At 64.8% G+C, this 25,620-nt stretch overlaps 4 protein-coding genes across 6 annotated transcripts; 3 read left to right on the top strand and 1 right to left on the bottom strand.

Moving 5' to 3' along the window:
• The first annotated feature begins 59 nt into the window (after positions 1-59).
• EXOSC4 (exosome component 4) lies at positions 60-1,150 on the top strand. The gene is made up of 3 exons (XM_069780295.1): positions 60-275; positions 383-589; positions 702-1,150. The coding sequence occupies exons 1-3, from the start codon at positions 105-107 to the stop codon at positions 1,059-1,061; spliced, it is 738 nt and encodes a 245-aa protein (XP_069636396.1). The 5' UTR covers positions 60-104; the 3' UTR covers positions 1,062-1,150.
• A 742-nt stretch (positions 1,151-1,892) lies between these two features.
• On the top strand, positions 1,893-6,741 carry GPAA1 (glycosylphosphatidylinositol anchor attachment 1). Of its 3 annotated transcripts, none has more exons than XM_069780276.1 (12): positions 1,893-2,000; positions 2,603-2,708; positions 2,816-2,995; positions 3,091-3,202; positions 3,279-3,426; positions 3,843-3,944; positions 4,048-4,244; positions 5,003-5,199; positions 5,282-5,435; positions 5,524-5,876; positions 5,964-6,134; positions 6,276-6,741. In XM_069780276.1, exons 2-12 carry the CDS (start codon positions 2,635-2,637, stop codon positions 6,517-6,519), a joined length of 1,932 nt encoding a protein of 643 aa, XP_069636377.1. In that variant the 5' UTR covers positions 1,893-2,000; positions 2,603-2,634; the 3' UTR covers positions 6,520-6,741. The 3 variants fall into 3 exon arrangements, with proteins under 3 accessions (XP_069636377.1, XP_069636378.1, XP_069636379.1); XM_069780277.1 differs by having other exon boundaries at positions 1,928-2,000; positions 2,606-2,708; XM_069780278.1 differs by lacking the exon at positions 1,893-2,000 and having other exon boundaries at positions 2,487-2,708; positions 5,524-5,607; positions 5,680-5,876; positions 6,276-6,738.
• Positions 6,742-6,831: 90 nt separating this feature from the next.
• Positions 6,832-8,816, top strand: CYC1 (cytochrome c1). Its single transcript, XM_069780296.1, has 7 exons — positions 6,832-7,056; positions 7,168-7,370; positions 7,451-7,577; positions 7,697-7,854; positions 8,002-8,162; positions 8,251-8,351; positions 8,471-8,816. Exons 1-7 carry the CDS (start codon positions 6,970-6,972, stop codon positions 8,573-8,575), a joined length of 942 nt encoding a protein of 313 aa, XP_069636397.1. The 5' UTR covers positions 6,832-6,969; the 3' UTR covers positions 8,576-8,816.
• Positions 8,817-8,972: 156 nt separating this feature from the next.
• Positions 8,973-25,595, bottom strand: SHARPIN (SHANK associated RH domain interactor). Its single transcript, XM_069780275.1, has 14 exons — positions 25,272-25,595; positions 20,204-20,378; positions 19,391-19,501; positions 18,049-18,190; positions 15,750-15,840; positions 15,178-15,451; positions 14,318-14,448; positions 13,961-14,134; positions 10,467-10,627; positions 10,210-10,321; positions 9,950-10,129; positions 9,741-9,839; positions 9,517-9,660; positions 8,973-9,370 (listed from the first exon to the last, which is right to left on the bottom strand). The coding sequence occupies exons 1-14, from the start codon at positions 25,494-25,496 to the stop codon at positions 9,290-9,292; spliced, it is 2,100 nt and encodes a 699-aa protein (XP_069636376.1). The 5' UTR covers positions 25,497-25,595; the 3' UTR covers positions 8,973-9,289.
• Between the last annotated feature and the right edge of the window lie 25 nt (positions 25,596-25,620).

The following is a 25,620-nucleotide window of genomic DNA, read 5'->3' as shown; positions in this document are numbered from 1 at the left end:
CCCTGGCCGGCGCGGGGCACGCCGGGAGTTGTAGTCCAACCCGCCTCTACCGGCGCGGAGCACGCCGGGAGTCGTAGTCCGGCGCGGGGAGCAGGCCGGGTAAGATGGCGGCGCCGGAGCTGCTGTCGGACGAGGGGTACCGGGCGGACGGCCGCCGTCCCGCCGAGCTCCGTAAGATCCGCGCCCGTATGGGAGTCTTCGCGCAGGCCGACGGCTCGGCCTACATCGAGCAAGGCAACACCAAAGCGCTGGCCGTGGTCTACGGCCCCCACGAGGTGAGAGGTGACGGCCGGTGAGGCCTCAGCGGGCCCGTCCGGGCCCCGCCGCTCTGGACCCTCGCTTCTCTCTGTCCGTCTGTCTCTACGTCTGTCTGTCCTCGCAGATGCGCGGCTCCCGCAGCAAGGCGCTGCCCGACCGGGCGTTGGTGAACTGCCAGTACAGCGTGGCCACCTTCGGCACAGGCGAACGCCGCCGGCGGCCCCGTGGCGACCGACAGACGGGCGAGCTGGCGCTCCAGCTCCAGCAGACCTTCGAGGCCGCCATCCTCACCCAGCTGCACCCCCGCTCACAGATCGACATCTACGTTCAGGTGACGGGGAGGGGGAACGAGGCGTTGCCCGCGAAGGAAAGGGGAGGGTGGTGGTGGTGGTGGGTTTCACACCGGCGCGGCCGCCGCCTCACCAAACCCGCCGTTCCTCCAGATCCTGCAAGCTGACGGCGGCAACTACTGCGCTGGTGTGAATGCGGCCACGCTGGCGGTAATGGACGCCGGCATCCCCATGCGGGACTACGTCTGCGCCTGCTCGGCTGGCCTGGCCGAGGACACCCCCCTGGCCGACCTCAGCTCCCCCGAGGAGGCGGTGGGGGGCCCACGGCTGGTGCTGGCGCTGCTGCCAGCGTCGGGGCAGATCGCCCTCCTCCAGCTCAGCGCCCGCCTGCACCAGGAGCGGCTGGAGGCGGTGCTGGAGGCGGCTGGGCAGGCCTGCCGCGCTCTCCACGCCGTGCTGGACCGGGTGGTGCGGGAACGGCTGCGGGAGGTCACCGCACTGCTGGGGGACTGAGCGGCACTGGCCGCTGCCACGGCAATGCCGGGGGGGGCTGGGGGGCGGCACCAGCCCGAGCCCCTTGTCAATAAAGGGCTGCCACCATCTGCCGTGCTGTGCGCCATGTGTGCCGTGCACTGTGTGCCGTGTGGGCCACGTGCTGTGTGTGCCACACACCGTGTGGGCCATGTGTGCCGTGCACCGTGTGTGCCGTGCACCTTCCCTTGAGGTATAGCAATGCCAGGGCTCCCTGCCAGACCCTTGGCACCGTGGTGCTGATGCGGCATGGGGGTGTGTTGGGGGGTCCTGGCACGGCCCCCTCCTTGCAGACAGAGCTCCGCTTGCTTTGCGCCTCCCCTTGCACACCCCCTTGCACACCCACTCCCACTGTGCAGCCCCACTGCGCTGCTCCCTTGCGTGCCCCTTGTACACCCACCCCCTTCGCACGCCCAAACCCCCTCCCGTTGCAGAGCCCCTTGCACGCCCACCCTGCCTTGCACGCCCCCATTGCCCCATCTCAGAGACCCTTCCACCCTTGTGCACGCACCCCCAGCCCCACGGCACAGCCCCTTGCACACACTCCCATGCACCCCTTGCACACTCACCCCCATGCGTGCACACCCTTGCACACCCACAGCCCTTGCTCACCCACATTTGCACACGCACACCCCTTGCACACCTGCATTCGCACACCCACCCCTCCCTTGCACACACCCCCTTGCACGCACGCCCCCTCTCACACACCCACACCCCTCGCACACCCACACCCGCACCCACGCACACACCTCCTTGCACACCCACGCCCCCTGTTGCACACCCACATTTGCACGCCTGCTGGCGCATGCGCAGAGCGGGGGACGACGGGCGGTGCCCATCGATGTCTCTGGGCTCCACCCCCTCGGCCTTGTCGCGTTCCGCGGGCGATTGAGCGGCCTGTGCGGGCGGTGGGACCGAGAGGTTTGGGGGGGGTGAGGGGACACCGGGGGGGCCGGGACGGGGCCGTGGGGGGCCTGTGGGGTGGGTAGGTGGCTGTGGGGTGCGTGTGGGGCAGGGCTGGGGCCCTGTGGGGGTGTGTAGAGGATGGGGCCGGGGCCGGGGGGGCTGGTGTGGGGCAGGGACGGGGCCTAGGGGGTGTGTGTGGGGCAGGGGCAGGGCCGTGGGGTGTCTGTGAGGTGGGTAGGTGGCTGTGGGGTGCATGTGGGGCAGACCTGGGGCCCTGTGGGGCGGGTACTGGTCCATGGGGAGCATGTGGGGCAGGGATGGGGTCTGTGGGGGTGTGTAGAGGATGGGGCTGGGGGGGGATGTGGGGTAGGGCTGGGGCCGTGTGGGGTGGGTACTGGGCTATGCGGAGCATGTGGGGCAGGGGTGGGGGCTGGGGGGTGCAGGTAGGGCAGGGACAGGGAGTTTGGGGGCAAATCCCGGGGGGGTGCATTGGGGGCCCTGGGAGCGGGGGGGGGCTGGCTGGGTCGCTGGGCAGCCCCGGGCAAGGGGTGCCCGTGGGGCCAGCCCCCTCCCTGTGCCGTTGGGGACCCCATCTACCCGCTCCCCCCCCCCGCCAGCAGCCCAGGCTCAGCAGCCCCTAGCCCCCGCCATGGGGCTGCTGTCGGACCCCCACTGCCGGCGGGCGCTCTCCCGCCTCGTCCTGCGCCTCAACACCCCGCTCTGGTGAGTGCCGAGGGGGGTCAGGGGGGCTACCCCGGGGCTGGGGTACCTCCTGGCACCCGCTGCCAGGGGGTGACCCCCTCCCTGACACCCCTTCTCCTCTCCCGCAGCACCCTGAGCTATGTGGCGGGGTTGGGCTGGTTTCTGGCCTTGGCCTTCCAGCCCCTTGCCCCCCGCACCTACATGTCGGAGAATGCCATGGGCTCCACCATGGTGGAGGAGCAGTTCCTCTTTGGTGAGAGGGCCCTCTCCTACGCCCGGGAGTTTGCCGGCCACAAGAAGAAAGCGGGGTGAGAGCAAGGGACTTGGGGGTATCGCTCATTTAGGGGGTGACCCCCAGGGATTTTGAGGGAGGGGGGTCCATCCCACCTCTCCCGCTCCACAGGGGCATGCCGGTGGCCTGGCTGGAGAAGACCATGTGGAACCTGGGGCTGGAGGTGCACAGGCAGCCCTTCTCCCGCACGCTGCCCTTCCCCGATGAGACCCGAGAGCGATACGTATGTACCGGCCTCGCAGTCCCCCCTACCCCGGCTCGGCCCGCCCCCTCCCCGAGCCCCCTCTTTCTCTCGGCAGATGGTGAAGGGCACGAATGTCTATGGGATCCTGCGGGCGCCGCGTGCTGCCAGCACCGAGTCGCTGGTGCTGAGTGTGCCCTGCAGCGAGGGGCCCCACAACAACCAGGCTGTGGGGCTGATGCTGGCCCTCGCCTCCTACTTCCGAGGTAAGGCCCCAGCGCAGGGGGCTCGGCAGCCCCTCCTGCAGCCTGGCGCTGTCTCAGGGGGCTGTGGGGCCGTGGATCGATGCCTGGTGGGGGCTGGAGGGTCTCCTGGGGTGCTGAGCATCCCCATCCCTGGGCAGGTCCCTGCCCAGTGGGGATGCAAGGGGTGGGAGTGCTGGGTACCCACCTGCCACAGTCCCGGGGGGCCCCGGCTTTTCTGGAGGGCAGCACAGGCAGCAGGTCCTGCCAGGGCTGTGCCAGGGTTTGCCGGGGCAGGGACTGGGCTTTGCCAGGGTAGGGACCAGGCTTTGCTGGGACTGTGCTGGGCTTTGCCAAGGCAGGGACTGGGCTTTGCTGGGACTGTGCCAGGCTTTGCTGGGGCAGCAACCATGCTGCTGCAGCCACTCTGTTGCCTTCAGGCCAGATCTACTGGGCGAAGGACATCATCTTCCTGGTGAATGAGCACGACCTGCTGGGCATGGAGGCCTGGCTGGAGGCTTACCATGACGTCAACATCACTGGTGAGGCTTTGGCTCGGGGCGGGGAGGGCGCTGTGGTTGTTCCCCAGCCGTGCTGGCGTGCCGAGGGGCCGGCGGCGGTGCTGATGTGGTGCGGTGCCTGCAGAGGTGCAGTCCTCGGGGACGCTGGGCCGGGCAGGGGCCATCCAGGCGGCCATCTCACTGGAGCTGAGCAGTGACGTGGTCACCAGCTTCGACGTGGCAGTAGAGGGGCTGAATGGGCAGCTGCCCAACCTTGACCTCCTCAACCTTTTCCACGCCTTCTGCCAGAAGAACGGGCTGCTCTGCACCATCCAGGGAAAGGTGAGCCTGGCCAGGGCCGAACCCGGCCCACAGCAACCTCCTGGGACACACGGCCCCCAGCCTGGCCTCGGGGCAAGCTGCTGTCCCACAGGACCAGGATTTCACAGGTGGCCAAGAAGGCCAAGAGCATTTTGGCTTGTGTCAGAAATCGTGTGGCCAGCAGGACTAGGGAAGGGATTGTCCCCCTGTAGTTGGTACTGGTGAGGCCGCATCTTGAGTACCATGTTCAGTTTTGGGCCCCTCACTACAGGAAAGATATTGAGGTGCTGGAACATGTCCAGAGAAGGGTAACGAAGCTGGTGAAGGATCTAGAGAACAATACTTCTGAGGAGCGGCTGAGGGAGCTGGGGGTGTTCAGCCTGGAGAAAAGGAGGCCGATGGGAGACCTTATTGCTCTCTACAACTACCTGAAAGGAGATTGTAGCGAGGTGGGGTTCGGTCTCTTCTCCCGAGTAACTAGTGATGGGACAAGAGGAAACGGCCTGAAGTTGTGCCAGGGGAGGTTTAGATTAGATATTAGGAACAATTTCTTCACTGAAAGGGTTGTCAACCACTGGAACAGGCTGCCCAGGGAAGTGGTGGAGTCACCATCCCCCCGGGTATTCGAAAGACACACAGAGGTGGCGATTCAGGACATGGTTTAGTGGTGGACTTGACAGTGTTGGGTTCATGGTTGGACTAGAGGATCTCGAGGGTCTTTTCCAATTTCAATGACTCTGTGATTCCGTGACCCGATGGGATGGGCTCTCTCCCCACAGCTGCAGCGCTCGGACTGGGACTCGCTGCCCGCCTATGCCCACAGCCTGCAGACGCTGCTGCTGATGGTGCTGGCCCAGGCCTCGGGGCGGCCCCGCGGTGACCACGGCCTCTTCCTCCGCTACCACATCGAGGCCATCACCCTCCGCGGCATCAATAGTTTCCGCCAGTACAAGTACGACATGACCACCGTCGGCAAGTAAGTGGGGGGCCGGCGGGGGCAGGAGGGGGCGGGGAAGGTGCAGCCTTCCCCCTCTCTTTGCCATGTGCGGTCCCCGCAGGACGCTGGAGGGGATGTTTCGGAAACTCAACAACCTGCTGGAGCGGCTGCACCAGTCCTATTTCTTCTACCTCCTGCCCTCCCTGTCCCGCTTCGTCTCCATCGGCGTCTACATGCCAGCCTTCGGCTTCCTCATCCTCGTCCTGGTCCTCAAGATATCCTTTCGGGCAGGGGGGTGGGGGGGCTGGGAGGTGGGCAAGGGGCGGCCAAACCCGCTCCGCTCCTTTCCCTGACCCTCCCTACGCCCTGGACCTCTGGATGAAGCTGAGCAAGTGCGAGACGGGCAGCGCCGAGCGGCTCTGGGATGGCGACCACGCGACAGGGGAGGTCAGGGCCCTTCCCCTCCCCACGGCCCCCCCACCGCCCACTCCCGCCATCCTCACCCCTGCCTTTCCGCAGGAGTCCCGTCCCGGTTTACTGGTGCTGGTGCCGCCGCTGCTCATCTGCCACGCCGCCGGCCTCGCTCTGTACTTCTTGCCGGTGCTGGGCCAGCATGTAGCCACCCAGCACTTCCCTGTCTCCGAGTCGGAGGCCGTGGTGCTCACCGTCATCGCCATCTACGTGGCCGGCATGGCCCTACCCCACAACACCCACAGGTGCCGGGGGAGGGAGGGGGGGTGTCCATGGGGTGCCATCGCCCCATGACCGTGGGGGGCTGAGCGTGTCCCCCCTCATCCCCGCAGGGTGCTGGCAGGCGGCGGCAGCGACCGGAGCTGGATGACGCTGAAGCTGCTCGCGCTGCTGTACCTGGCCGTCCAGCTGGGCTGCCTCGCCCTCCTCAACTTCTCCCTCGGCTTCCTCCTGGCCGCCACCATGGTGCCCGCCGCCGCCGTCGTCCGGCCCACTGGTCCCAAGTGAGTGAACGCCGCGGGGGGCCGGGACCCCCTCTCCGATGGTGGGGCGGGGGGAGATGCCGGGGGGGGTGGCGAGGAGGGAGGCGGGGGAGGTGTCTCTGCCCAGTCCCTGCGGCGGCTGACCGTGCCCCTCGCCAGCAGGGTGCTGCTGGCGGCGTTGCTGGTGCTGGCCACGCCGGCCGTCACGTTGCTGCTGGGCATCTTCCTGCAGCGGGAGCTGGTGGAGGCGCCGGCAGCGGCAGCGGAGGGCTGGCAGCTCTTCCTGGCGGCCGTGGCCGAGGGGCTGCTCCAACATCACCTCTACGGCTCCCTCCTCTTCCCCTTCCTCGCCCTCTGCGTCTATCCCTGCTGGCTGCTGCTCTGGAACGTTCTCTTCTGGAAGTGAGGGGCTCCCCCCCTGCGGCCCCCCGGATGTGGACGGACACACGGACAGACAGGGGGGCTGGCGGGGGTGACGTCCCCATTTCCAGGGGACAGGGACGCTGGCCCCGGCTGAGCCCCCCCGGGGTGGCAGCGGGTCCTGCCCTGGAGGGGGGGGTGCTGCCAGTGGGGACCCCCCCCCGTTCGAGGCAGGGCGGGGGGCTGCGGTGCTCGGTCTGTATCGGGGGGGCGGGCTGCACGGTGCAATAAAGACGGAGCCGGGACGGGAGCGGAGCCGGTCTGTTGAGACGGGGGGCGGGGGGGGGGTAGAATGTGAAATTGTGGGAGCGGGTGTGTGACGTCGCTTCCGCTGGCGGGTGACGTCAGGGCGCGGACGCCACATCCGGGGCGGTCCGGTCCAGCGTCCCCCTCGACCTCGGCGGGCGCGGTGGCCGCCGGGAAGAACGGGACGGCGATGGCGGCGGTCACGGCGGTGCGGAGCCTCCCGCTGCGGCCCTACGGCCGCCTCCTCCTGCCGCGGGTCCGGACGGCGCCCGCCCCGGTGAGCCCCGGGTCCGCGAAGGTCACCGGGAGGGGAACGGGGGGCCCCGACTCCCTGCCCGGTGTCCCCGGTCCCTGACGGCTGTACCCCCTCTTCCCCGTTTCTCCCTAGGCCGCCATGTCGTCCTTCCGCGGCCGCTGGCGCGGGGGGAAGGCCGCCCTGTCGGCGCTGGGGCTGCTGGCGGCGGCGGGGGGGGGCGGCCTGGCTCTGGCCCTGTCCCTCCGCTCGCCCCTCGCCGCTGGCGAGTTGGAGATGCACCCCCCCAGCTTCCCCTGGAGCCACGGCGGACCGCTGTCAGCCCTCGACCACGGCAGGTAACGGGGGAGACACCGGGGGGGAGAGGTGGGGAAGGGGGTCCATCACCTCCTTCTCGTCTCCCTCCTCTTCCTCGCAGCCTGCGGCGCGGTTTCCAGGTGTACAAGCAGGTCTGTTCCGCCTGCCACAGCATGGAGTACCTGGCTTTCCGCAATCTCATCGGCGTCACCCACACCGAGGCGGAGGCCAAGGCGTTGGCCGAGGAGGTGAGGGTGTCTTTGTCCCACCGCCCGAGCCCCCCCCACCACGCACACACACACACCGGGGACCGTCTCGCCGTGGCCGGTGACCCCGGCGTCCCGGCTCAGGGTTCTTCCCGGCGCAGGTAGAGGTGCTGGACGGTCCCGATGAGAACGGCGAGATGTTCACGCGTCCCGGCAAGATCTCCGATCATTTCCCCAAACCCTACCCCAACGCCGAGGCGGCGCGAGCCGCCAACAACGGGGCGCTGCCCCCTGACCTCAGCTACATCGTCAACGCCCGGTAAGGGGACGCTGCGGCAGGTTCTGGATGCGCGAGGAGCTCGGGGTCCCCGGCAGACACCCCCCCCCAGCTGAGGGGAGGAGGACCCCAGCCCCGCTGCTCTCGGGGTCTCTGATGCCCGGGGCTGATTTTACCCCCTCATCACAGGCACGGCGGGGAGGACTACGTGTTCTCCCTCCTCACAGGCTACTGCGACCCCCCAACCGGCGTGACGCTGCGGGAGGGGCTGCACTACAACCCCTACTTCCCAGGCCAGGCCATCGGCATGGCCCCCCCCATCTACAATGAAATCCTGGAATTTGATGACGGTAAGAGGGGCTCGGTGCGGCACAGTGCTGTCCCGTGGGGGTGCCGGTCCCTGGGGTGCTCAGTCCCACCCCCCCTGCTCCTTCCCAGGCACCCCAGCCACCATGTCGCAGATCGCCAAGGATGTCTGCACGTTCCTGCGGTGGGCGGCAGAGCCAGAGCACGACCACCGCAAACGGATGGGCTTGAAGGTGGGTGCCGTGCCCTGGGGGGGGGTGACGGGAGCATGCGGGGAGGGCAGTGGTACCCAAACCCCCACTCTGCACTGGGGTGGTGGCTCCGGGGGGGCTCAACTCTTTCTTCCCCCCAGATGCTGATGATCTCGGGGCTCCTCATCTCCCTTCTCTACTACATGAAGCGCCACAAGTGGTCTGTACTGAAGAGCAGGAAAATGGTTTACCGGCCCCCCAAATAGGGGGGGGAAAAGTGGGGTGCCCCCCACCCCGGCTGCACTGCCTGGGTCACGCACAACCCCTGGGCTGGGGGGGGGGGGGGGGGGGGGGGCACGCAGCCAGCAGCGTGTGCTCCCACCTCGCCTCCTTATTTAACATTGCCCCTGGTCCCCGCAGGTGCCACCGCTCACCCTCCTTGGGGGGGGCCGGCACCTGCGGGGGCTGGGGGCACAGAAATAAAAATCTTGGTTGTTCAAGGGGAAAGCGTGGCGTGGTGTCTGCCTGTGCCACGGCTCTCCCCCCGCCGGCCCCGCTCCCTCAGGATCGGGTCGTGAGCTTGTTGAAGGGCCGATCCCCGTCGCCCCCGTCTCAGGGGGGCGAGTTACGGCCCCACTGTTGCAGCAGCGCTGGCAGCAAGGCTCTGGCACACAGATGGCTTTATTGGGATGGGACGTGCTGCTCCCCCCCACGGGGGCTCTGCTGCTGGCAGAGGCTCCGTGCAGCCCCCCCAGACCTGCTCCCCACCAGCGCAGGGCCCCACGGCACCTCCGCACCCTGATTCCATCCTCTCCTTTCCTGGTTGGGGGATGTGGCTCTCCCCCGCGACCGCAAGCGTCTCTGGGCCCCGCTCCGGCCGTGGTGCCGGCTCTGAGCCCCGCTGGGCTGGCCCTCGGTGTGAGGAGAGCGGCTGCCGGCCCCGGCTGCCTCCAGTGGGTCCCCCCAGGCCCAGCAGGGGCTCAGTGGCAGTTTTGGCACCGGGGGTGGCACCTCTGTCCATTGACGTTGCACCGACATCCGCCACTGGTGTCCCCGGGACCCTGGGTGGGAGGAGAGTGGGTCGAGGTTAGGGTTAGGGTGGGAGCCCAACGTGGGGCTCCTGGGCCCCGCAGGCTCACCCAGCCCCCTCCCCACCTGTGGGGAATGCAGGGGGGGGTGATCCCTCCTGCCCCCCAGGATTGCTCACCCCGGGCCCCCAGCGCGGCCCCTTGGTCACCCAGCAGATCTCGGTCTGGCAGACGGTGCAGCGGATCCAGTCGCAGCCGTCCTTCTTCTGGACGATGATGAGGCAGGTGGGGCAGTGCATGGCCTCCCCGATCTGCACCAGGGTCTGGCAGTGGGGGAGAGGCAGCCGTGAGGGACGGGGGGGGACACGCTGCAACCCCCTGCCCGCCCCACCGGGACCCCCACCTGCAGCATGTCGTTTGTCTGCCTGGCGGCCGAGTCGTTCTGCGCCTGGACCTGCAGGTCATCCTGGTACTGCCGGCAGTTCTTCCCTTCGTGGATGGCCTGAGGGGGTGCAGAGATGGCACTGCTCAGCACCGCTGCCCACCCCCCGAGCCCCCTCTGCAGTGGTGGGGGGCGATGCCAAGGGCAGGAGCGGTATGGCAGCAGCTCACCTTGCAGAGCAAGCAGTTGAGGGCCTGGCAGATGGGGCAGCGAAACTCGTTGACCGAATCCTCGTAAATGCACCAGCCCCGGCAGTCGGTGGTCTTGCAGTGGAAACTGTTTTGGCTGCGCCGCTCCGCCAGCACCAGGCTCCTCTCCAGGAACCGCCGGTACTCCTCTGGCGACACCAGCTGCGGAGACAGGCAGGGTCAGGATGCGGCCCCCCCCCCCCCACCCTGGCACTGCCAGCAGCAACCTGGTACACGCTCACCGCCCGGATCTCCCGCTCCTGGAGGTGGCTGCTGCAGGCGTAGGAGTCGTCACGGAAGGGACAGGCCACCTCCGGCTCCTCGCTGTAGTTGATCACCTGGCGCAGACACTCCCTGCGGGAACAGGCACCTGGTCACCGCGACGGTGCGGGGGGGCTCAGGGCTGGTCACCACGACAATACAGGGCTGGGGGGTCTTGGGACTGGTCACCGCGATGGTGGGGGGCTTGGGGACCGCGAGCGGCTCCCTCGGGTGTTACCTGCAGAAGTTGTGCAGACACTCGCGCAGCAGCACCCCCTCACCCGGGGCGACCCGCTGGTAGCAGATGCGGCACTCCAGCACCTCCCGGTTGGGCACCAGAACCTCCTCCTCCAGCTGCAGCAGCTGCTGGAAGTTCTTCAGCCGCTCAGCCTCCAGCGCCTGCCAGTGAGGAACAACCCCAGTCAGCCCCCCAGCACTGCCACCAGCCCCCCAAGCTGGGCTAGGTGCCCCAGCAGAGAGGCCCAAGACCAGTGTTTGCCACCTGCAGCGGCCAGCTCCTGAGCTGGAGCCAAGGGCACATCTCTGGCTGTGCCCCACAGGGAGCACGGCTGCTACTGGGAGAGCCAGCACAGCCCCACCAGCAGTGAAGAAGCATCATCAGGGAGGCTGGTGTGACTCCACACCTCTCACAGCCCTCGTGGCCACCATCCAAAGGACCGGGGCCACTTGTCCCGAGTCCCCCACAGCTTTGGTAGCCAGGAGGAATGGCTGCGCTCAGGGAGTCAGGTCTGGATTTGCAGGGACACCCCCCCAGGGAAAGGAAAGCAGAGGCAGGGGGCAGCTACCGCACCCCAAGGTGTGCGGTCAGACCCGGCACTGAGCCCCACTCTGGCATTTCCCCAGCACAGCCACATGCTTGTGCAGCCGAGGGACGTGAGCACCAAGCCCTGGCAGTAGCCAGGGTCCCAGCAGTCCCCAGAGGGCCGGCGTGGGCATTTCTGAGGCACTTTAACATATTTTAAACCCTGTGACTGTCTGCGTGTGTTGCTGAAGCCAGTGCAGAAGGCAGCATGGCCCCCGCTCCCCAGCTGCAGTGGACTGGGGGAGCCAAGTCTGCTAGAGCTTGGGCGCTGGTGAGACTTTACGCCACGCCAGCACTTCATGATCATCGCAGTCACAAACCCGTTCCCGAGCACTACCCACGGAGGGCTCCGTGCTTTGCCAAGGGTCCCCGTCCCACCCCACACCCCCTCCCCAGCACCAGCCCTGCCCCGGCAAAGCAGCAGCAGCCGTGAAGGTGCAGCACCGAGGCCGAGCTTTGGCGTGGGCTGCTCAGGATGGCTCGGCAGCCTCCTGCTCTTGTGCAGCCCTGTGAGGAAGCGCCCACTGCCTTCTCTTCCATTTCGTTGCATGAACACCCCTTCAGCAGCAGACCCCCCCGCCCCGGCACAGGAAAATGGCAGAGCCACGCTGGTGGGATAAGGCTTTAATGAGGGAAGGAATCCATCCGCGGCCCCTCCTGCAGCACCGTCAGGCACCCAAGAGCCGCTTCAGGGAGGCACAATCCAACAATCCAAGGAGCCACAGCACCAAACCGAGGGTCCCGTCCTTCCCCCCACCCTGGGCTGGGGGATGCACAGCTCCCCGCTGGGACAAGCCCGGCTGCAGGATGAGATCTCCAATGCAAAGTGCAACGCCAAATAACCGAATCTTTGGCTGCCCAGGGTGCCAGCAGCTCTGGGAGCCAGAGGGACCTGCGGTGCAGAGCACCACGGCCAAGGGCCATACACTGTGCTGGGCCCACATGGATGCTGGTTTGGGCAGAATGGCTCTGCCTGTCCCAGTGCCGGACCTGGGGAAGTGCAGGGCTCTTGGCAGCCAGGAAGGGGAGCATGGCACTAGGGATCCCCAAACCCAGGGCCACACCTCAGCCAACAGCCCCCCAAAACCTATTCCTATGGGTGCCGCAGGGCCAGCACCCCAGTGAGGGCTGGTGCCTGCGAGGCAAGGAGGGCTGGGGGGCTCAGGGCTGAGCCCTGCTGCTAGCGACCCTCGGCCAGCTTCCAAGACCACCTTGCCATGATGCCTCCCCTCCACCTACGGAGCAAAGAAGAAACCCCCAAGCCTAAGACCCCCAGATCACAGCACCCCAAGCCTCAGAGACCCCCAGAGCATGCCCGCCCTGAGCCCGAGACTCCCACAGCATGGCACCCCAAACCTCCAAGACCTCCCAGGCTGAGCACTGTCAGTGCCGACAGTGCCAACCCATGGCCACACCGGCTCTTCCCTGAAGCCCTCACAAACCGGATGGCATCAGGAGGGCAGCAGTGGGGCTGGCCACGCTCACCTCACACCATCCCAACCCCAGAGGGGGCTCAGATCCCCCCCACCATGATCCCAAGGGGCCTGGTGGAAGCAGGGCAGAGCAGCAGCAAGGCCAAGGGCTGGACGACAGCAGGGGCTCTGGCCAGGAACGGGGAGGTGAAGGGAAAACTCCCGGTGCTGGGACAGCAAACGATGGCTCCTCTCAAGGAGGAGCCCACCAGGCACCCTGGGGGGCTAGGATGTGCCCCCCTTCCCGCTGGCACCACAGGCAGGAGAGGCAGCATGCCGGACGCCGTTAACCTGGGAGCTGCCACGCTCGCAGGGCTGGTCCTGCCATCCCAAGGGGCTCAGACCCTCACGCTGCCCTACCAGCCCCCCACTCCTGGAGCCCCCCAGAGCGAGTGGCACATGTCCCCCAGCAGCTCGGGACTGAGCCCGGACCCCACCGGCTCTTCTCCTGCAGAAAGTTCCCACATCAACTCTAGGGTCTGAGCAAGGGGGTGGCCTGGCGGCAGCCGGTGGGCGCACGCAGGGGCCGGCCTGGGGGCCAACCAGGTCCTGGTGGGCACCAGGCCCTGGCTGGTGGGGCAGGACGGGGTGTCCGGGTGGGCCAGGCACGGGGCGGCTAGCAGAATTCGGAGGACAGGTGGATGAAGTCATCCAAGGAACCCGAGCCCAGGACGCAGTGCGCAGCTGAGCCATCCTCTCTCCTTCCCTTTTCCTAGCGGGATCCCGGCACAAGAGAAAAAAGAAAGAAGAGAAGGTTTGGTCAGTGGCTGAGCCGGAGGCCCCCCCGAGTCCCGTAGCGCACCCCGACCTCGGGGCCAAGGCTCCCCCCATAGCCACAGCCCTGGGGGCGGGAGGTCCCATTGGAGCCCCCCCCCCCGCCATGTTTCTACAAGATGGGAAACGGCTTCCAGCACACCGGAGAAAGCACAGCCCAACAGCTCCTCGGCAAAGGACTGCCGACGCGACACACACCTCACTATGCAGTTAGCTGAGAGAAGAACGACCTGCCGGATAGGGTGCCATGTCCTGCCACGCTCTGCCCGTGGGGTCACAGATCCCTGCCCTGCCACACATCGCTGCCCGCCCTTTGCACAGCCACAGGCGAACGAAAGCGGTCAGATCCCTGCCACAGCAGCGATCTCCTCTAACAGCCAGAAGACGTCGTGCTCACGATGCAGCACCTCTGCCCGTCCCCGGGGCGCATGGGCAGGTAGCAGCTGCCCCTTGGCAGAGGAAAGAAGGGGGCTGCAACAGGCCCCTGTGCTGCCCCTCAGGGTATCTGCCTCTCCTTCCCAGCCTGTTTCCCAGAGCAGCACGGGATCCGTGTGCCCGTGACACCTCCAAACCCTGCCAATGCCCGATCCTCCCTGGATCTGCCTTCGAGCAGTGGTGCGGGGAGCCCAGCGGCTCGCCGGGGTGGACGGTGAGCCCCCTTACCTGCTGGTACTGCAGGATCCCCTCCTGCTCCTGCTGCATCCTCCAAAGCTCTGTCTCATCCGGCTTGTAGCTGCCAGGGACCACGTAGTCTTCAGGACGGTCCGTGCTGCACATCTCGCAGCCCGGCCGCGTGGGCTTGTTGATGAAGGTGCATTTTGGACACGACCAGCCCGCCTGCAGGGACACACAAGAGATACAGAAGCCGGGAAAAATGCTTTGGAGAGAGGGAAGGCAGGGCGGTAGGATGCAGGGGGAGCATGCACCCTTCCCCAGCACCCCCCAGACTGGGAGAAAGGGAGGACCTGGGGCGGGCAGAGCAGGGTGATGATGGGGGGGGACACACCATGGGCCACGTACCGGCACTGGTGAAGGCAGACTTGTGGCAGCAGGCTTTGGCTGGGCACTGAAAAGGTCGCCGATCTGCAGTGTGTCCAAGTGCTGGCTGATCTCACTGATGTCCATCTTCCTGCCGGCCTCATTCCCCCAGCCTGGAGAGCGACACCGGCAAAGGGGGACGTTACAACAAGCCCAGGGACTGGCACAGGACCGAGCAGCCAGGCCTGGCCAAGAGCATGCCGAATTGTGCCGGGGCGGAGAGGGCCTCTTCTCTCCGGGGAAGAGGCTGCTCTTCCCAGACTGGCCCCCAGGCAGTGAGCACGGACCCCAAGGACCAGCCCTGCCCCAGCCTGTCGGCACAAGCAGGGCCGGCCCATGGTGCTGAGCCCGCTCCCGGTGCCACAGAGCCCAATGGCTCACAGCACAGGACCCCAAAGTGTGACAAGAGGAGCGCCCGGGTGGACGCTGGACATCTCCTCACCACCCCGCTTTCGGCAAAGGGAAAAACAAGAGGAAGGCCATGAAGGCTTTTCCCAAGCTGTACGCTCTGCAGCACGAGGGTGCAGGCAAGCGGTGGCTTCCCAAGGCGGAAGGTATCGGCCCCCAGAGCCCTGCTCTGCTCCACCCTGGAGAAGCTGCTCAGCCTTTTCTAGCAGTGCAGCAGCCTAAGTGACCGCCCTGCCCTCCAGCCCAGGGAGGTACTGCCCAGAGAGCCCCCCCAGCACCCCACACGTCCTCACCCACCCTGGCACAGCAGCACCCTGATGCCAGGGTCCCCATCCCCGCTGCTACACCCGGTCTGGCACCTTGTGCTGGAGCCAGGCAGGACCCGGGCTTCCCTCCCCACCGGTGGCCACAGGGAGAGCAGAGGAGAGCCAGACCTTTCTTTGGAGACATGTTGGGCAGGGTGTTGTATTTGCGCCTTTCCCCGGCAGCGTCGGTCAGTGAGGAGGTGGAGCTGAGCATGACCTGTGCCTGGTCCTCCTCGTAGCGCTGCTCGGTGAGCTCAGCCATCTTCGCCGAGAGCAGGTAGAGGAATGCGGTGTCGCCGTCCTTGCGGATGCCGTAGGAGGAAACGGTCCGTTCGTCCACACACAGGCACTGCCCGATGATCCAGCGCTGAACCAAGGGGTGGAACCCATAATCCTGGAAGACCTGGGCAGCCGGAGAAGCCTGGAGGTGAGCCCACAGCCACGGCTTCCCTGCAGCTTCTCACCCCACCTTGTGGCATGGGCAGGGGCTGCTGCCATGCTGGCAAGTGTCGGCAAGCCAGGAGAACCGGTGAAGAGCCGGCTCCAAAGGCAGAGGAGTGGGTGGGAATGCCCAGCTCCCACACCGCAGGTACAAGCATTTAAAAAGGGGGCTGCAGGGACCCCAAGGGCTCCTGTCTCCCAGCCAGGCTGGGGGACTCACGCCGCACAGCCCCCGGCGTCAGGCTTACACCGCTCCATACCTGCTGCTTGAGCGTTGCTATTGTAGTGTGAGCACGGACCCTGATGGTGATGCTTGCAGAAGATGTCGCATCCTCCACGCCGACCTTCATGCTGGAGAAGAGAGATGGATGCCGTTAGAGGAGGGCTGCTGGGATCAGGAGTAAGGCAGTGCTGCTGCCGGGGCAGGGGGGTCCCGGCACCACACTCGGCACCAGCCACTCTCCAGGCACGATGCTCTCAGCCGCGGAGCCAAGGCTGCAGGCAGTGCCCCGTGGGGGAGTCCCACGAGGTCTAACACCAGGTTTCCAACCGCGATCCGTACGTTGCATCCCAGGAAACCGGGACAGGCAACCCCTGGCCTTCACCCTGCCTGCCTCTGGCAGCAGCTCCCAGCCCACTCCTGTCGAGGGCTGCATCCCGAATGTCCCGTTTAACACTCACAGGGAAGTTGGTTCCCCCTCCCTGTTTCGTTTATCCTCTATTCCAGCCTGTTTGTCCTGCCAGCCTCCACACACCCTTGGCAATGACTTCCACCATGTACTTAGATACAGTGAGGAAAAAACAGTTCCTTTCACTTGCTTTCAATCTGGTGCTTCCCAATTTCCCTGGGCCTTCTAGTCCACCTGTCCCGAGCCATGTGAATGAGCATTCCCTTTCTCTGCTCCGGTCTCCTACAGATCCCCCTCACCCCCCCAGCTGCCTCTCCTTCAGACCAGGGTCTGAACCTTTCAAGCTCTCCTCTTGCAAAGGTGTTTCATGCCTCTGATCATCCCACCCCTTCCCTCTATCCAAGACAGAGGGGCCAAAGCTGGTTTTCCCAAGTATTAAGACAGAAACCCGCAGGTAGAGCTGGGCTCTCTCATGTGTCCCCTCCCCTGCTTCTAAGGACCCCAAACGCCGCAGGTCTTGTTGAACCGTGCTGCTGGCCTTGCCTGAACCACCTGTGGTCATTTCCAGGTCTGCTGCATTGCCGCCTGCTGTTTTGCGCCCACCAGCGTCTTCCCCGTTTGCCTTCCTTCGCGTTTATCAGCATCGAGTTCAAGTGCTCAGAGCCACAAGACCCATCTCTAAGCCCAGACCTCACAGCTCGTCACCATTTCCAGGTCATTTGTGTGTCCCTGGAACAGCCCCGTCTCTGCAGATGCCTGCGCTCTCTGTTGCAATACGCAGCGCTCTATTCCGGCCCTGCGTCTCCCACCTTTTGGCTGGTCATCAGTCCAAAGGAGGATGCTCCCTCCTGCTCCACAGCACATCACTTTCCTTCTTGAAGGCTTTTAAGGAAGTTTGTCGGAAGCGTTTTGGCATTCCTGGCACAGCACGCCAGCCAGGCTGCCCTGCCCTTTGGCTCACCAACCCCCTTTGGGGCACTTGCAGAGTTGGGAGACACAACTCTGCCCAATTACTGACGTTTACCCATGAATCTCCTCAGTCTAGTCCTGGCTACCGCTCTTGATAAGAAATTGATGTTTTAACCTTCCTGGAGGCCTTTCACAAACCCGCACAGCAGGTGGCAGCACTCTTTGGAGCAGGCAGGCTCTTTGTCCCCAGGCAGAGAGCAGCAGGGACCGAGAGAGGCTGGTGGAGGGGTGTCCCCAGGTCCCCCAGACAGGGGGAAAGCTGTCCCAGCAGCTGGTGACAGTCCCTTCACACTGCAGAGGGGCACAGTTGTGTTCGAGCAGAGCCTGAAGGCTCCACAGGATCAGGTACTTGCTGTGCTGGCTGCTGCCCGGATGGGCTCACCCTCCAGGTTCCTGGCTTTTCTGGTAGCATCCAATACCCTGCTCCTGTATTCCCCCTTCTCCTTCCTCCCAGGAGCTAGGGAAGAAGTACAAATCCCAGGATACCACATTCCTCCAGGAAAGCTGTGGCTTCCCCAGCACGAGCTGCACATTTCCTTCTCCTGCGAGGACTGATCCCAAGTGACAGCAGAGGAATTCACAGAGCAGCTCTGTTACAGGGGCTGCAGGAGGCTGTTCTGGCTCTGACAGACACTCAAGCGCCCTGGACCGTCACCTCTACAGGCAAAACCACGTAAAAAAGACAGAGCCAAGGGCCACACAGCCCAGGCACATGGGGCAAGTGACCCAAATGTCCAGCAAAGCAGCAGAGCTGCAGGGGAGGAGGTGCTGGCTGGGCAGGCAGGACATCCCCAGGCTTATGGCACAGCAGGCAGCTGCCTGCAGAGGAGCACAGAGCCCCAGCACAGGTCTAGGACTCTGTCCAGGGCAGGTTATTTTCCTGTGGGTCCGGGCAGGGATGCTAAGGAATGGGAGGCGTGCTCATGTTGGCTCCAAGAACGCGATGGTCGGAAGCGCTCACCTGATATCGTCCGTGGGGTAGTTGGACTCCTTCAAGAGGATACTGAGCGTGGCTTGCTGGCGAGCCAGGGCCATGGCACACTGCGAGGCCACCTCCTCATCTCCGTACTCGATCGCCTGGGCGAGGTGGAGCGCCAGGTCCTCTGCGGTAGGATGGACAGGGAGAACCGTAAAAAGGCAGCCAATCTGCCAACACCCTCCCCGGGGCACGGCACAACCGCTGCCACCAGCAGCACTGGCAAAGCCAGCACCCAGAGGGCTCTGAGACTGCACGTGCCACAGCCTCACATCTACAAACAGCAATTCTGGTTCAGTTCAGCATGGAAACAGTGCTGAAGGGCGACAGGAGCTCTATACAAGGCTCCTCGGAAACACACTTGCTGCACAGCCAGCCAGCAGCTGAGGCAGGAGGAGGAGCAGCTATGCTGCTGGAGAGGTGTGGCTGAGAGCACCGAGGGAAATTTCTGGGGCCGCCGGGAGCTTAGTTCTGTCCCTCCTCACACAGCTCGGCTGACCTGACCGCCCACAGTGACCTCCTGGGACACACGGCCCCCAGCCCGGCCTCGGGGCAAGCTGCTGTCCCACAGGACCAGAGTTTCACAGGTGGCCAAAAAGGCCAAGAGCATCCTGGCTTGTGTCAGAAATTGTGTGGCCAGCAGGACTAGGGAAGGGATCGTCCCCCTGTACTCGGCACTGGTGAGGCCGCACCTTGAATACTGCCTTCAGTTTTGGGCCGCTCGCTACAATAAAGACATTGAGGTGCTGGAGCATGTCCAAAACAGAGCAATGAAGCTGGTGAAGAGTCTGGAGCACAAGTCTTATGAGGAGCGGCTGAGGGAACTGGGGTTGTTCAGCCTGGAGAAAAGGAGGCTCAGGGGAGACCTTATCGCTCCCTACAAATACCTGAAAGGAGGTTGTAGCGAGGTGGGAGTTGGTCTCTTCTCCCAAGTAACAAGCAACAGGACAAGAGTAAATGGCCTCAAGTTGTGCCAGGGGAGGTTTAAATTGGATATTAGGAATAATTTCTTCACCAAAAGGGTTGCCAAGCATTGGAACAGGCTGCCCAGGGAAGCGGTGGAGTCACCATCCTGGGAGTTATTTAAAAGATGCATAGACATGGCGATTAGGGACATGGTTTAGTGGTGGACTTGGCAGTGTTGGGTTCACAGTTGGACTCGATGATCTTAAAGGTCTTTTCCAACCTCAATGATTCTGTGATAAAAGAGCTTGTTGCCAGCCACAGGCCAGGGGAGCAGCTGGACCCGGGTCTGAGCCTGTCTCCTCTGGATGGTTGGCAACTCCTGATACACCAAAAGAGCCAAGAAACTTTCCCCCTCAAATACCTTTCTCGGAAAGCTCCAAGGAGAGAGCTGCCTCTGGATCCTGATCTGCAGAGACACCCCCGGCAGCTGCGGGCAGGGATGAGGCCTGGGATGCCAGCGTGCTGTCCGAGGCTGAGGGAATGCAGGAATACATCAGGGCAAGGCAGTGCCACCCCCCGCCCCAAACAGTGACTGTCACCAACCATCCTCCCCAAGGAGCTCCACACTCACAACACACGGCAAAGATGCACTGGGAAGCCCTGGGCTGTGCAAGGTTGTCTGAGGCAAAAGTAACAGTGACCCTAACCCATGTCCCAAGGGCTGACAGCGCTCAGAAAGCAGCACCAGCAACAGCCCACCATCTCTGCAAAGCCTTTGGCCGCTGCTCCCCTGAGCTCCCAGGACCACTGGGGTAAGGGCAGCATAGATACACCATACTCCCCCAGCTACCCAGAACTTCCCAGTGCTGCTTTCCTCCCCTTCAATCGAGCAGCTCCCTCCCAGCACGTGGGGCTGGGCCAGTCACCCCTGTTCCCCGGTCACTGCCCACACCACCTCCTGTCTCCTGGGGTCTCCTCCACCCCCTCGGATGCTCCAACGCACACAGGAACCCTCTGAACATCCCTCTCTAGGTGTGCAGGAGTTAACGCCCCAGGGAAGGAGAGGGCTGAGATGCTGCCCTGGCACTCGGGGAGCCAGAAGCAGCTGGTATTTCACGGCAGGACCAGTCCCAGCCTTGTCTCCCAGCTGGGGAAAGCCTGGCAGCCCCTCTGAGCAGCAGGCAGATGCCCCAGGTCCCTGCCAGCCCTCAGACAGCCGCCTGTCCACACTGACCTTTCTGCACCTCCCGCAGGGAGCTGCTCACGATCGTCCACCACTTCTGCGCCTCCCGCTCCTCCTCGAAGTTAAACACCATGGGCTCGTCCGAGGAGCCGAGGACCGTCAGTTCATGGCACGTGGGGCTCCTCACCTTGTACGAGATGTCCTTGAGGTCGTATTCTGCCACGTTCTGGGGGAAGGAGAAGGACGAGAGTGTCACGCCATGATGGAGCCAGGCTGAAGACATGCCACATGTGGATGGTGCACCAGGGAAGGGGACAACCCCGCAACACGGTGTCCAAGCCAGGACCTGGGGACGCAGGCTGTCCCTCTCTTTGCCTCCACCATGGTCTCTCATGAGACAAGTGTGGACATAAACACACACCAAGCCAAGCACAACCCTCTGTCCCCGGGCACCGAACCACAAATCTGGCCCAAAATGCACCAAACCACAAACCCAGCCTGAAATGCTGACCCTCCGTGCTCAGGGCTGCCTCCAAGCCCTGTCACAGCTTGGCAGCCACCCCGCTATCTGCAGTCTCATATCCTCCACCCCGGCCACAGGCTACCACAGAATACCAAGGGCTGTGACCTGGCACCTGCTGGCCGTCTCCACCGGGTGCACATACAACTAAACGCACCCCTTCTCCCCTGTTTGCCTCTTCCCCTCTCTCAAAACCAAAGCGCGGGAAACATCTAAGACAAGTCGGGCTGCCATGACAGCAGCTCTCAGGGGAAGCCAGTTCCTTTCCCCTTTTACAAGCCATGGGAAAATCCTTCCCCCCCTCCACACACCTCGGGGCTCAGCTTTCCCCGTGTCCCCTCCCACCGGCAGACAAGCTCTGCCAGCTCCCCACCGACCGTGGGGTGCAGGACCAGCCTCCGCAGGAGACCCCCGGCCATCCTCGGGGTGCCTCGGCCCCGCTCCTCCCCGCCGGCTGACACCGGTCTTGGCTTCATGCCGGAGCTTTCAATTCCGCTTCTGGTAAAATGGCAGCTCGGGAGGAGCCGGGGCACAGGGAAGGACTCTGCGCAGCCACCTGCCACCGCACCCCACAGGCAGCGAGCAGGAAGCTTGGCAAGCGCTGCCTGCACCGTACGGGGACATGGGCAGTGGGGGGTGGAAGGAAGTTTGAGAGAAACTGCCGGTTTCCTTGCCCTTCGTCTGAGTTTAAAGTACTGCCAAGTCCCCCTCGACCTGCTGTCCCCTGTCCCAACACCAGAATTACAGGAATGGCGGCGGGGAGGAAGAAAAGAGAGCTGATGTAAAGCCCCCGCACCCCGGGGGCAACTTTCCCTTTGACTTGTCAGCTGGGAAAGTAAAACTGACTCCAGAGCAGCTCCCAGGGGTCCTCCGCACCTGTGTCCCGCGGGAAGGATGCTCCCGGGGGAAGGAATCAAAGCGAGGGAGGAACCAAGCCCTTTCAGCCACAGAGCAGAGCCCGGGGACATGCCTTTGCCAGGGCCACCTTCCAACTCAGAAACGGCTGTCCCTGACACACAGGCACGTCAGCCACAGCCTCGCACCCCTGCCCACTGCCTCCAGCTCCAATCCATTAGGAAAATGTCCAGGAAAACAGGGTTTCAATTTGCTGGGTGGCCAGAGCAGCCAGCTCCCACCATTGTGCCAAGGGGCACCCAGGGGAGCAGCCCCTGTCCCAGGGGACGTCAGGGAAGTGGTGGGAGCAGGGAGGTGGGCTGCATGGGCTGGGAAAGCGCTGGTGACGGGTACCTGCAGCCAAACGGGCACCTCCAGCTCATCCTCCACCTTTGCTGGGTCTGGGAGCCACTGAGCGACCAGCCCAGGGCTCAGGCAAGAGGTTTCAGCTGTTTAACCTCTCCTGAGGACAAGGAACCTCTCACCCCCAGCCTCTGGAGCTGCACCAGAGGAGAGGACACTGGACCCGCAACTTCATCCCCCTCCTCCTCCCCTCTGAGGGTTGAGCAGCTCCCGGCACCAGCAGAGGCTCCTCTGGCCATTCCAAGAACTGATCCCCTTCCCACGGGGACAGCCCCGGGCTTCTTCCCCACGGAAGCTGCCTGCCAACTGGATCCCGGGCAGGGATCCTACACTGGAGCCCTCCCGTTACACCGGGCCAGGGCAGGCGGATGGCAGCACACTGCAGTATGAATGCTGCCGTGGCAAGCGGAGGCCGAGAGGAGCCGCGGCACCGCTGGGTTTTGTACCAGCAGCCAGCCCACCCTGAGGTCAGCTGCCGGGCAGAGCAGCTGGTCTGACACCATTTGCCATTCGGGGCTGGCCTGGTGCTGCCGTGGTGGACGGCATGCACCTCCCAAGGGCTCAACGCCGCGGTCCGGCAGGGAGGCCAGCTCAGCTGCTGTGCGTTACCGCTCCCTGCAGCGCTTTGACCTTGAGAGGGGAGGAGGAGAGGAGGGGATCAGCTCCAGACTCCATGGAGTCTCACCAGCGACTGCCTTTGCCTCTCAGCTCATCCTATCGCTTGCCTCTCAGGCTGAGCTGCAGCTTCGCACGCAACCTCACGCCACTCCGGCAGGCACAAGCTGCTGCCCCGCCGTGCTCCTGTAGAAACCGAAACCCAGGTTTGAGCTAACCACAGGAGTGCCCACAGTGATGGCTGAGCAGCCAGCGTGTGTCACGGTGGGAGGAACGATAACAGGATGGGGAACGTGAGCTGGGGCCCGTGCTGCCTCCCCAGCAGCACCACTGCCTCCCCACTCGGGTTTTACACAGCACTTAAGAGGGCTCGAGCCGCACAAAGCGCAGCGCTGTGCCCAGTCACTGCCAGCATGCCCTACTGCGTGGCAGAGCTGGCAGGAGCAGCCCCAACCGGCTTGCCCCACACGAAGCCAAGAGACCCTGGCCCTTGCGAGGACGAGCACCGATGGCCGTCCTTGAACCACGCAGGACTGGAGGGGGAATTGAGCGCTGGGTGCTAGAGCAGCACAGGGGAAAGGCAGCTCCCCACTCCACCCTGTAGCCCTTGTGTGTTCATCAGAGCCACAGCACCATTGCCTCCATTCCACCTTCTGGAGTACCTCCCCAGTGCCGGGAGCAATGATTCGGAGGGGGAACGTTTCCAGCACAGCATAAACCAGAACCCAGAGTGGGGACGGAGAAGAAAGGCACCCTGAGAGCAGGGCAGCAGGCACTGAGGGCTCAGCAGGATAGCCAAGCCTCAGCATGTCAGCAGGAGGAACGGTCTTGGCCCACATGCAGCCAGCACCAGGGCTGAGAAAATTGGGGGGGGGAAATCAGCCAGGAATGGGTCTGCTCCTGAAACACGGACCTGGGTAGGCTGGAGGAGTGGGTCTCTGTGAAGCTCATGAGGTTCAACAAGGCCAAGTGCAAGGTCCTGCACATGGGTCAGGGCAAGCCCCAGTCCCAGCACAGGCTGGGGGATGGATGGATGGGGAGCAGCCCTGAGGAGAAGGACTGGGGGACACTGGTGGGTGACAAACAGGACATGAGCCGGCAATGTGCACTCGCAGCCCAGAAAGCCAACTGTATCCCGGGCTGCATCCAGAGCAGCATGGCCAGCAGGTCGAGGGAGGGGATTCTGCCCCTCGGCTCCGCTCTGGTGAGACCCCCCTGGAGCACTGCGTCCAGCTCTGGGGTCCCCAGCACAAGACGGACACAGACTTGTTGAAGCGGGTCCAAAGGAGGGACACGGGAATGGTCCGAGAGCTGGAACACCTCTGCTATGGAGAAAGGCTGAGAGAGTTGGGGTTGTTCAGCCTGGAGAAGAGAAGGCTCCAGGGAGACCTTACTGTGGCCTTTCAGTACTTAAAGGGGTCTTATAAGGAAGATGGGGACAGACTTTTTAGCAGGGCCTGTAGCGGTAGGACAAGGGGTAATGGCTTTAAACTGAAAGAGGGGAGATTTAGATTAGACGCAAGGAAGAAGTTCTTCACCATGAGGGTGGTGAGGCATAGGCCCAGGTTGCCCAGAGAGGCTGTGGATGCCCCATCCCTGGCAGTGTTCAAGGCCAGGCTGGATGGGGCTTTGAGCAACCTGGTCTAGCAGAAGGTGTCCCTGGCCATGGCAGGGGGGTTGGAACTAGATGATTTTTAAGGTCCCTTCCCACCCAAACCCTTCTGTGATCCAATGACACAGAACTAGCGCTGCAGCTGAAGAGAGCAGGGACCATGTCTGAGAAGGGGAGGCACAGTGCAAACACCCTGTGCCGAGGAGCTCCTTTGTTTTTCCCCCCTGAGCTTAAGCACCCAGTGAACCAAGCAGCCAGTCCATCCACGGAGATGGAGTATGAACTAGCCCGCTGCCAAAAGCAGACCATCACTTAGCACACGCTGCCTACAGGGAAAGCGGGCAGCACAGCTCTGCCCCCGGCGCTGCACCCCCTCGGCCGGCAGCTGCCCGGACCTCCCGGCGCTGGCACGGTGTAAGGGATCAACGCCGAAAATGTTGGAAGCCCTTGAGCTCCTTGGTGCTGCCCAGAAACCAGCTTCCCCCAAACAACCCTGCCAGTACAAGCAGGGGCAGGCAGTGGGGGGGGGGGGGGGGGCGGCCAGCAGCTCAGGCCTTTCCCAAAGCCCCCCCACTCTTCTCCAGTACCAGCCGCGGTTCCCCCCTCACCGGTGGGATCTGGGGGGCCCTGGTCGGGCAGGCACCAGCTGGGACCACGGCCGGGACCTGCACTCCCCCCCCCCCGCCTCCTGTTGCCCCACAGCCCCTGCCGCGGGCACGGGGGGGTCGGATACCGGTGGGGTTTTGGTGGCTGGGGGGGGCGGGTGCAGGCAGCCCCGGGGCAGGGACAGGGGGCCCCCCCCCGCCAGGGGCCTATAGAGGGTCGGTGGGGGTGGGCACAGGCCCGGGGAGCTCCTCCCCCACCAGAGACCCTCTCCGGGCAGCGGGTCTGAGCCCCCAGGCCCGGCAGCGCTGCCCGGGGAGGGAGTACCCGGCTGTCGTCGCACCGGAGGGCCCCCCCCCCCCACCACGACAGGAGCCGGGCAGAGCCCACCGCCGGCTCTTCGGTACCGGGAACGGGAAGGGGGGGGAGAACGATCGCCCCCCGCCCCAGCAGCGGCACCTCGTTGCCGCCAACCCCCCCAACCCATCCCCGGGCCGCTCCCCCGGTCTCACCGCGCCGCCGGCCGCCTCCGGGTGCCGCAGGCCGAGGCGGAAACGTCGCTGCCCGCCGGCCGCCGGTTCGACGCTGAGCTGCAGGCGGAGCGCGGCGGCGGCGGGGAGCGGCGGGAGGCGGGAGGGCTGCGCCAACCCCGCCCGCACCGCCATCAACACGGTGGGCGGCGGCGGCGGCACCGGGGCCGCGGCCGGGGCCGGGGCGGGGGCACCGGGCAGAGCCATCGCCGCCGCCGCCGCCTCCCTCCGCCGGTACTTCCGCCCGCTGCGCGCTCCGGTCGGAAACGCGCCCCGCGTCCGAGCGTTCCGGGACCGGACGGTCCGCTTCCGCTCCCCCCCTACCCCGTTC

This window comes from Haliaeetus albicilla, chromosome 3 (assembly GCF_947461875.1).
Source record: "Haliaeetus albicilla chromosome 3, bHalAlb1.1, whole genome shotgun sequence".
Lineage (NCBI taxonomy): Eukaryota > Metazoa > Chordata > Aves > Accipitriformes > Accipitridae > Haliaeetus > Haliaeetus albicilla.
The sequence above is the reverse complement of the archived record's forward strand: the minus strand, read 5'-3'. Positions and strand labels throughout refer to the sequence as shown.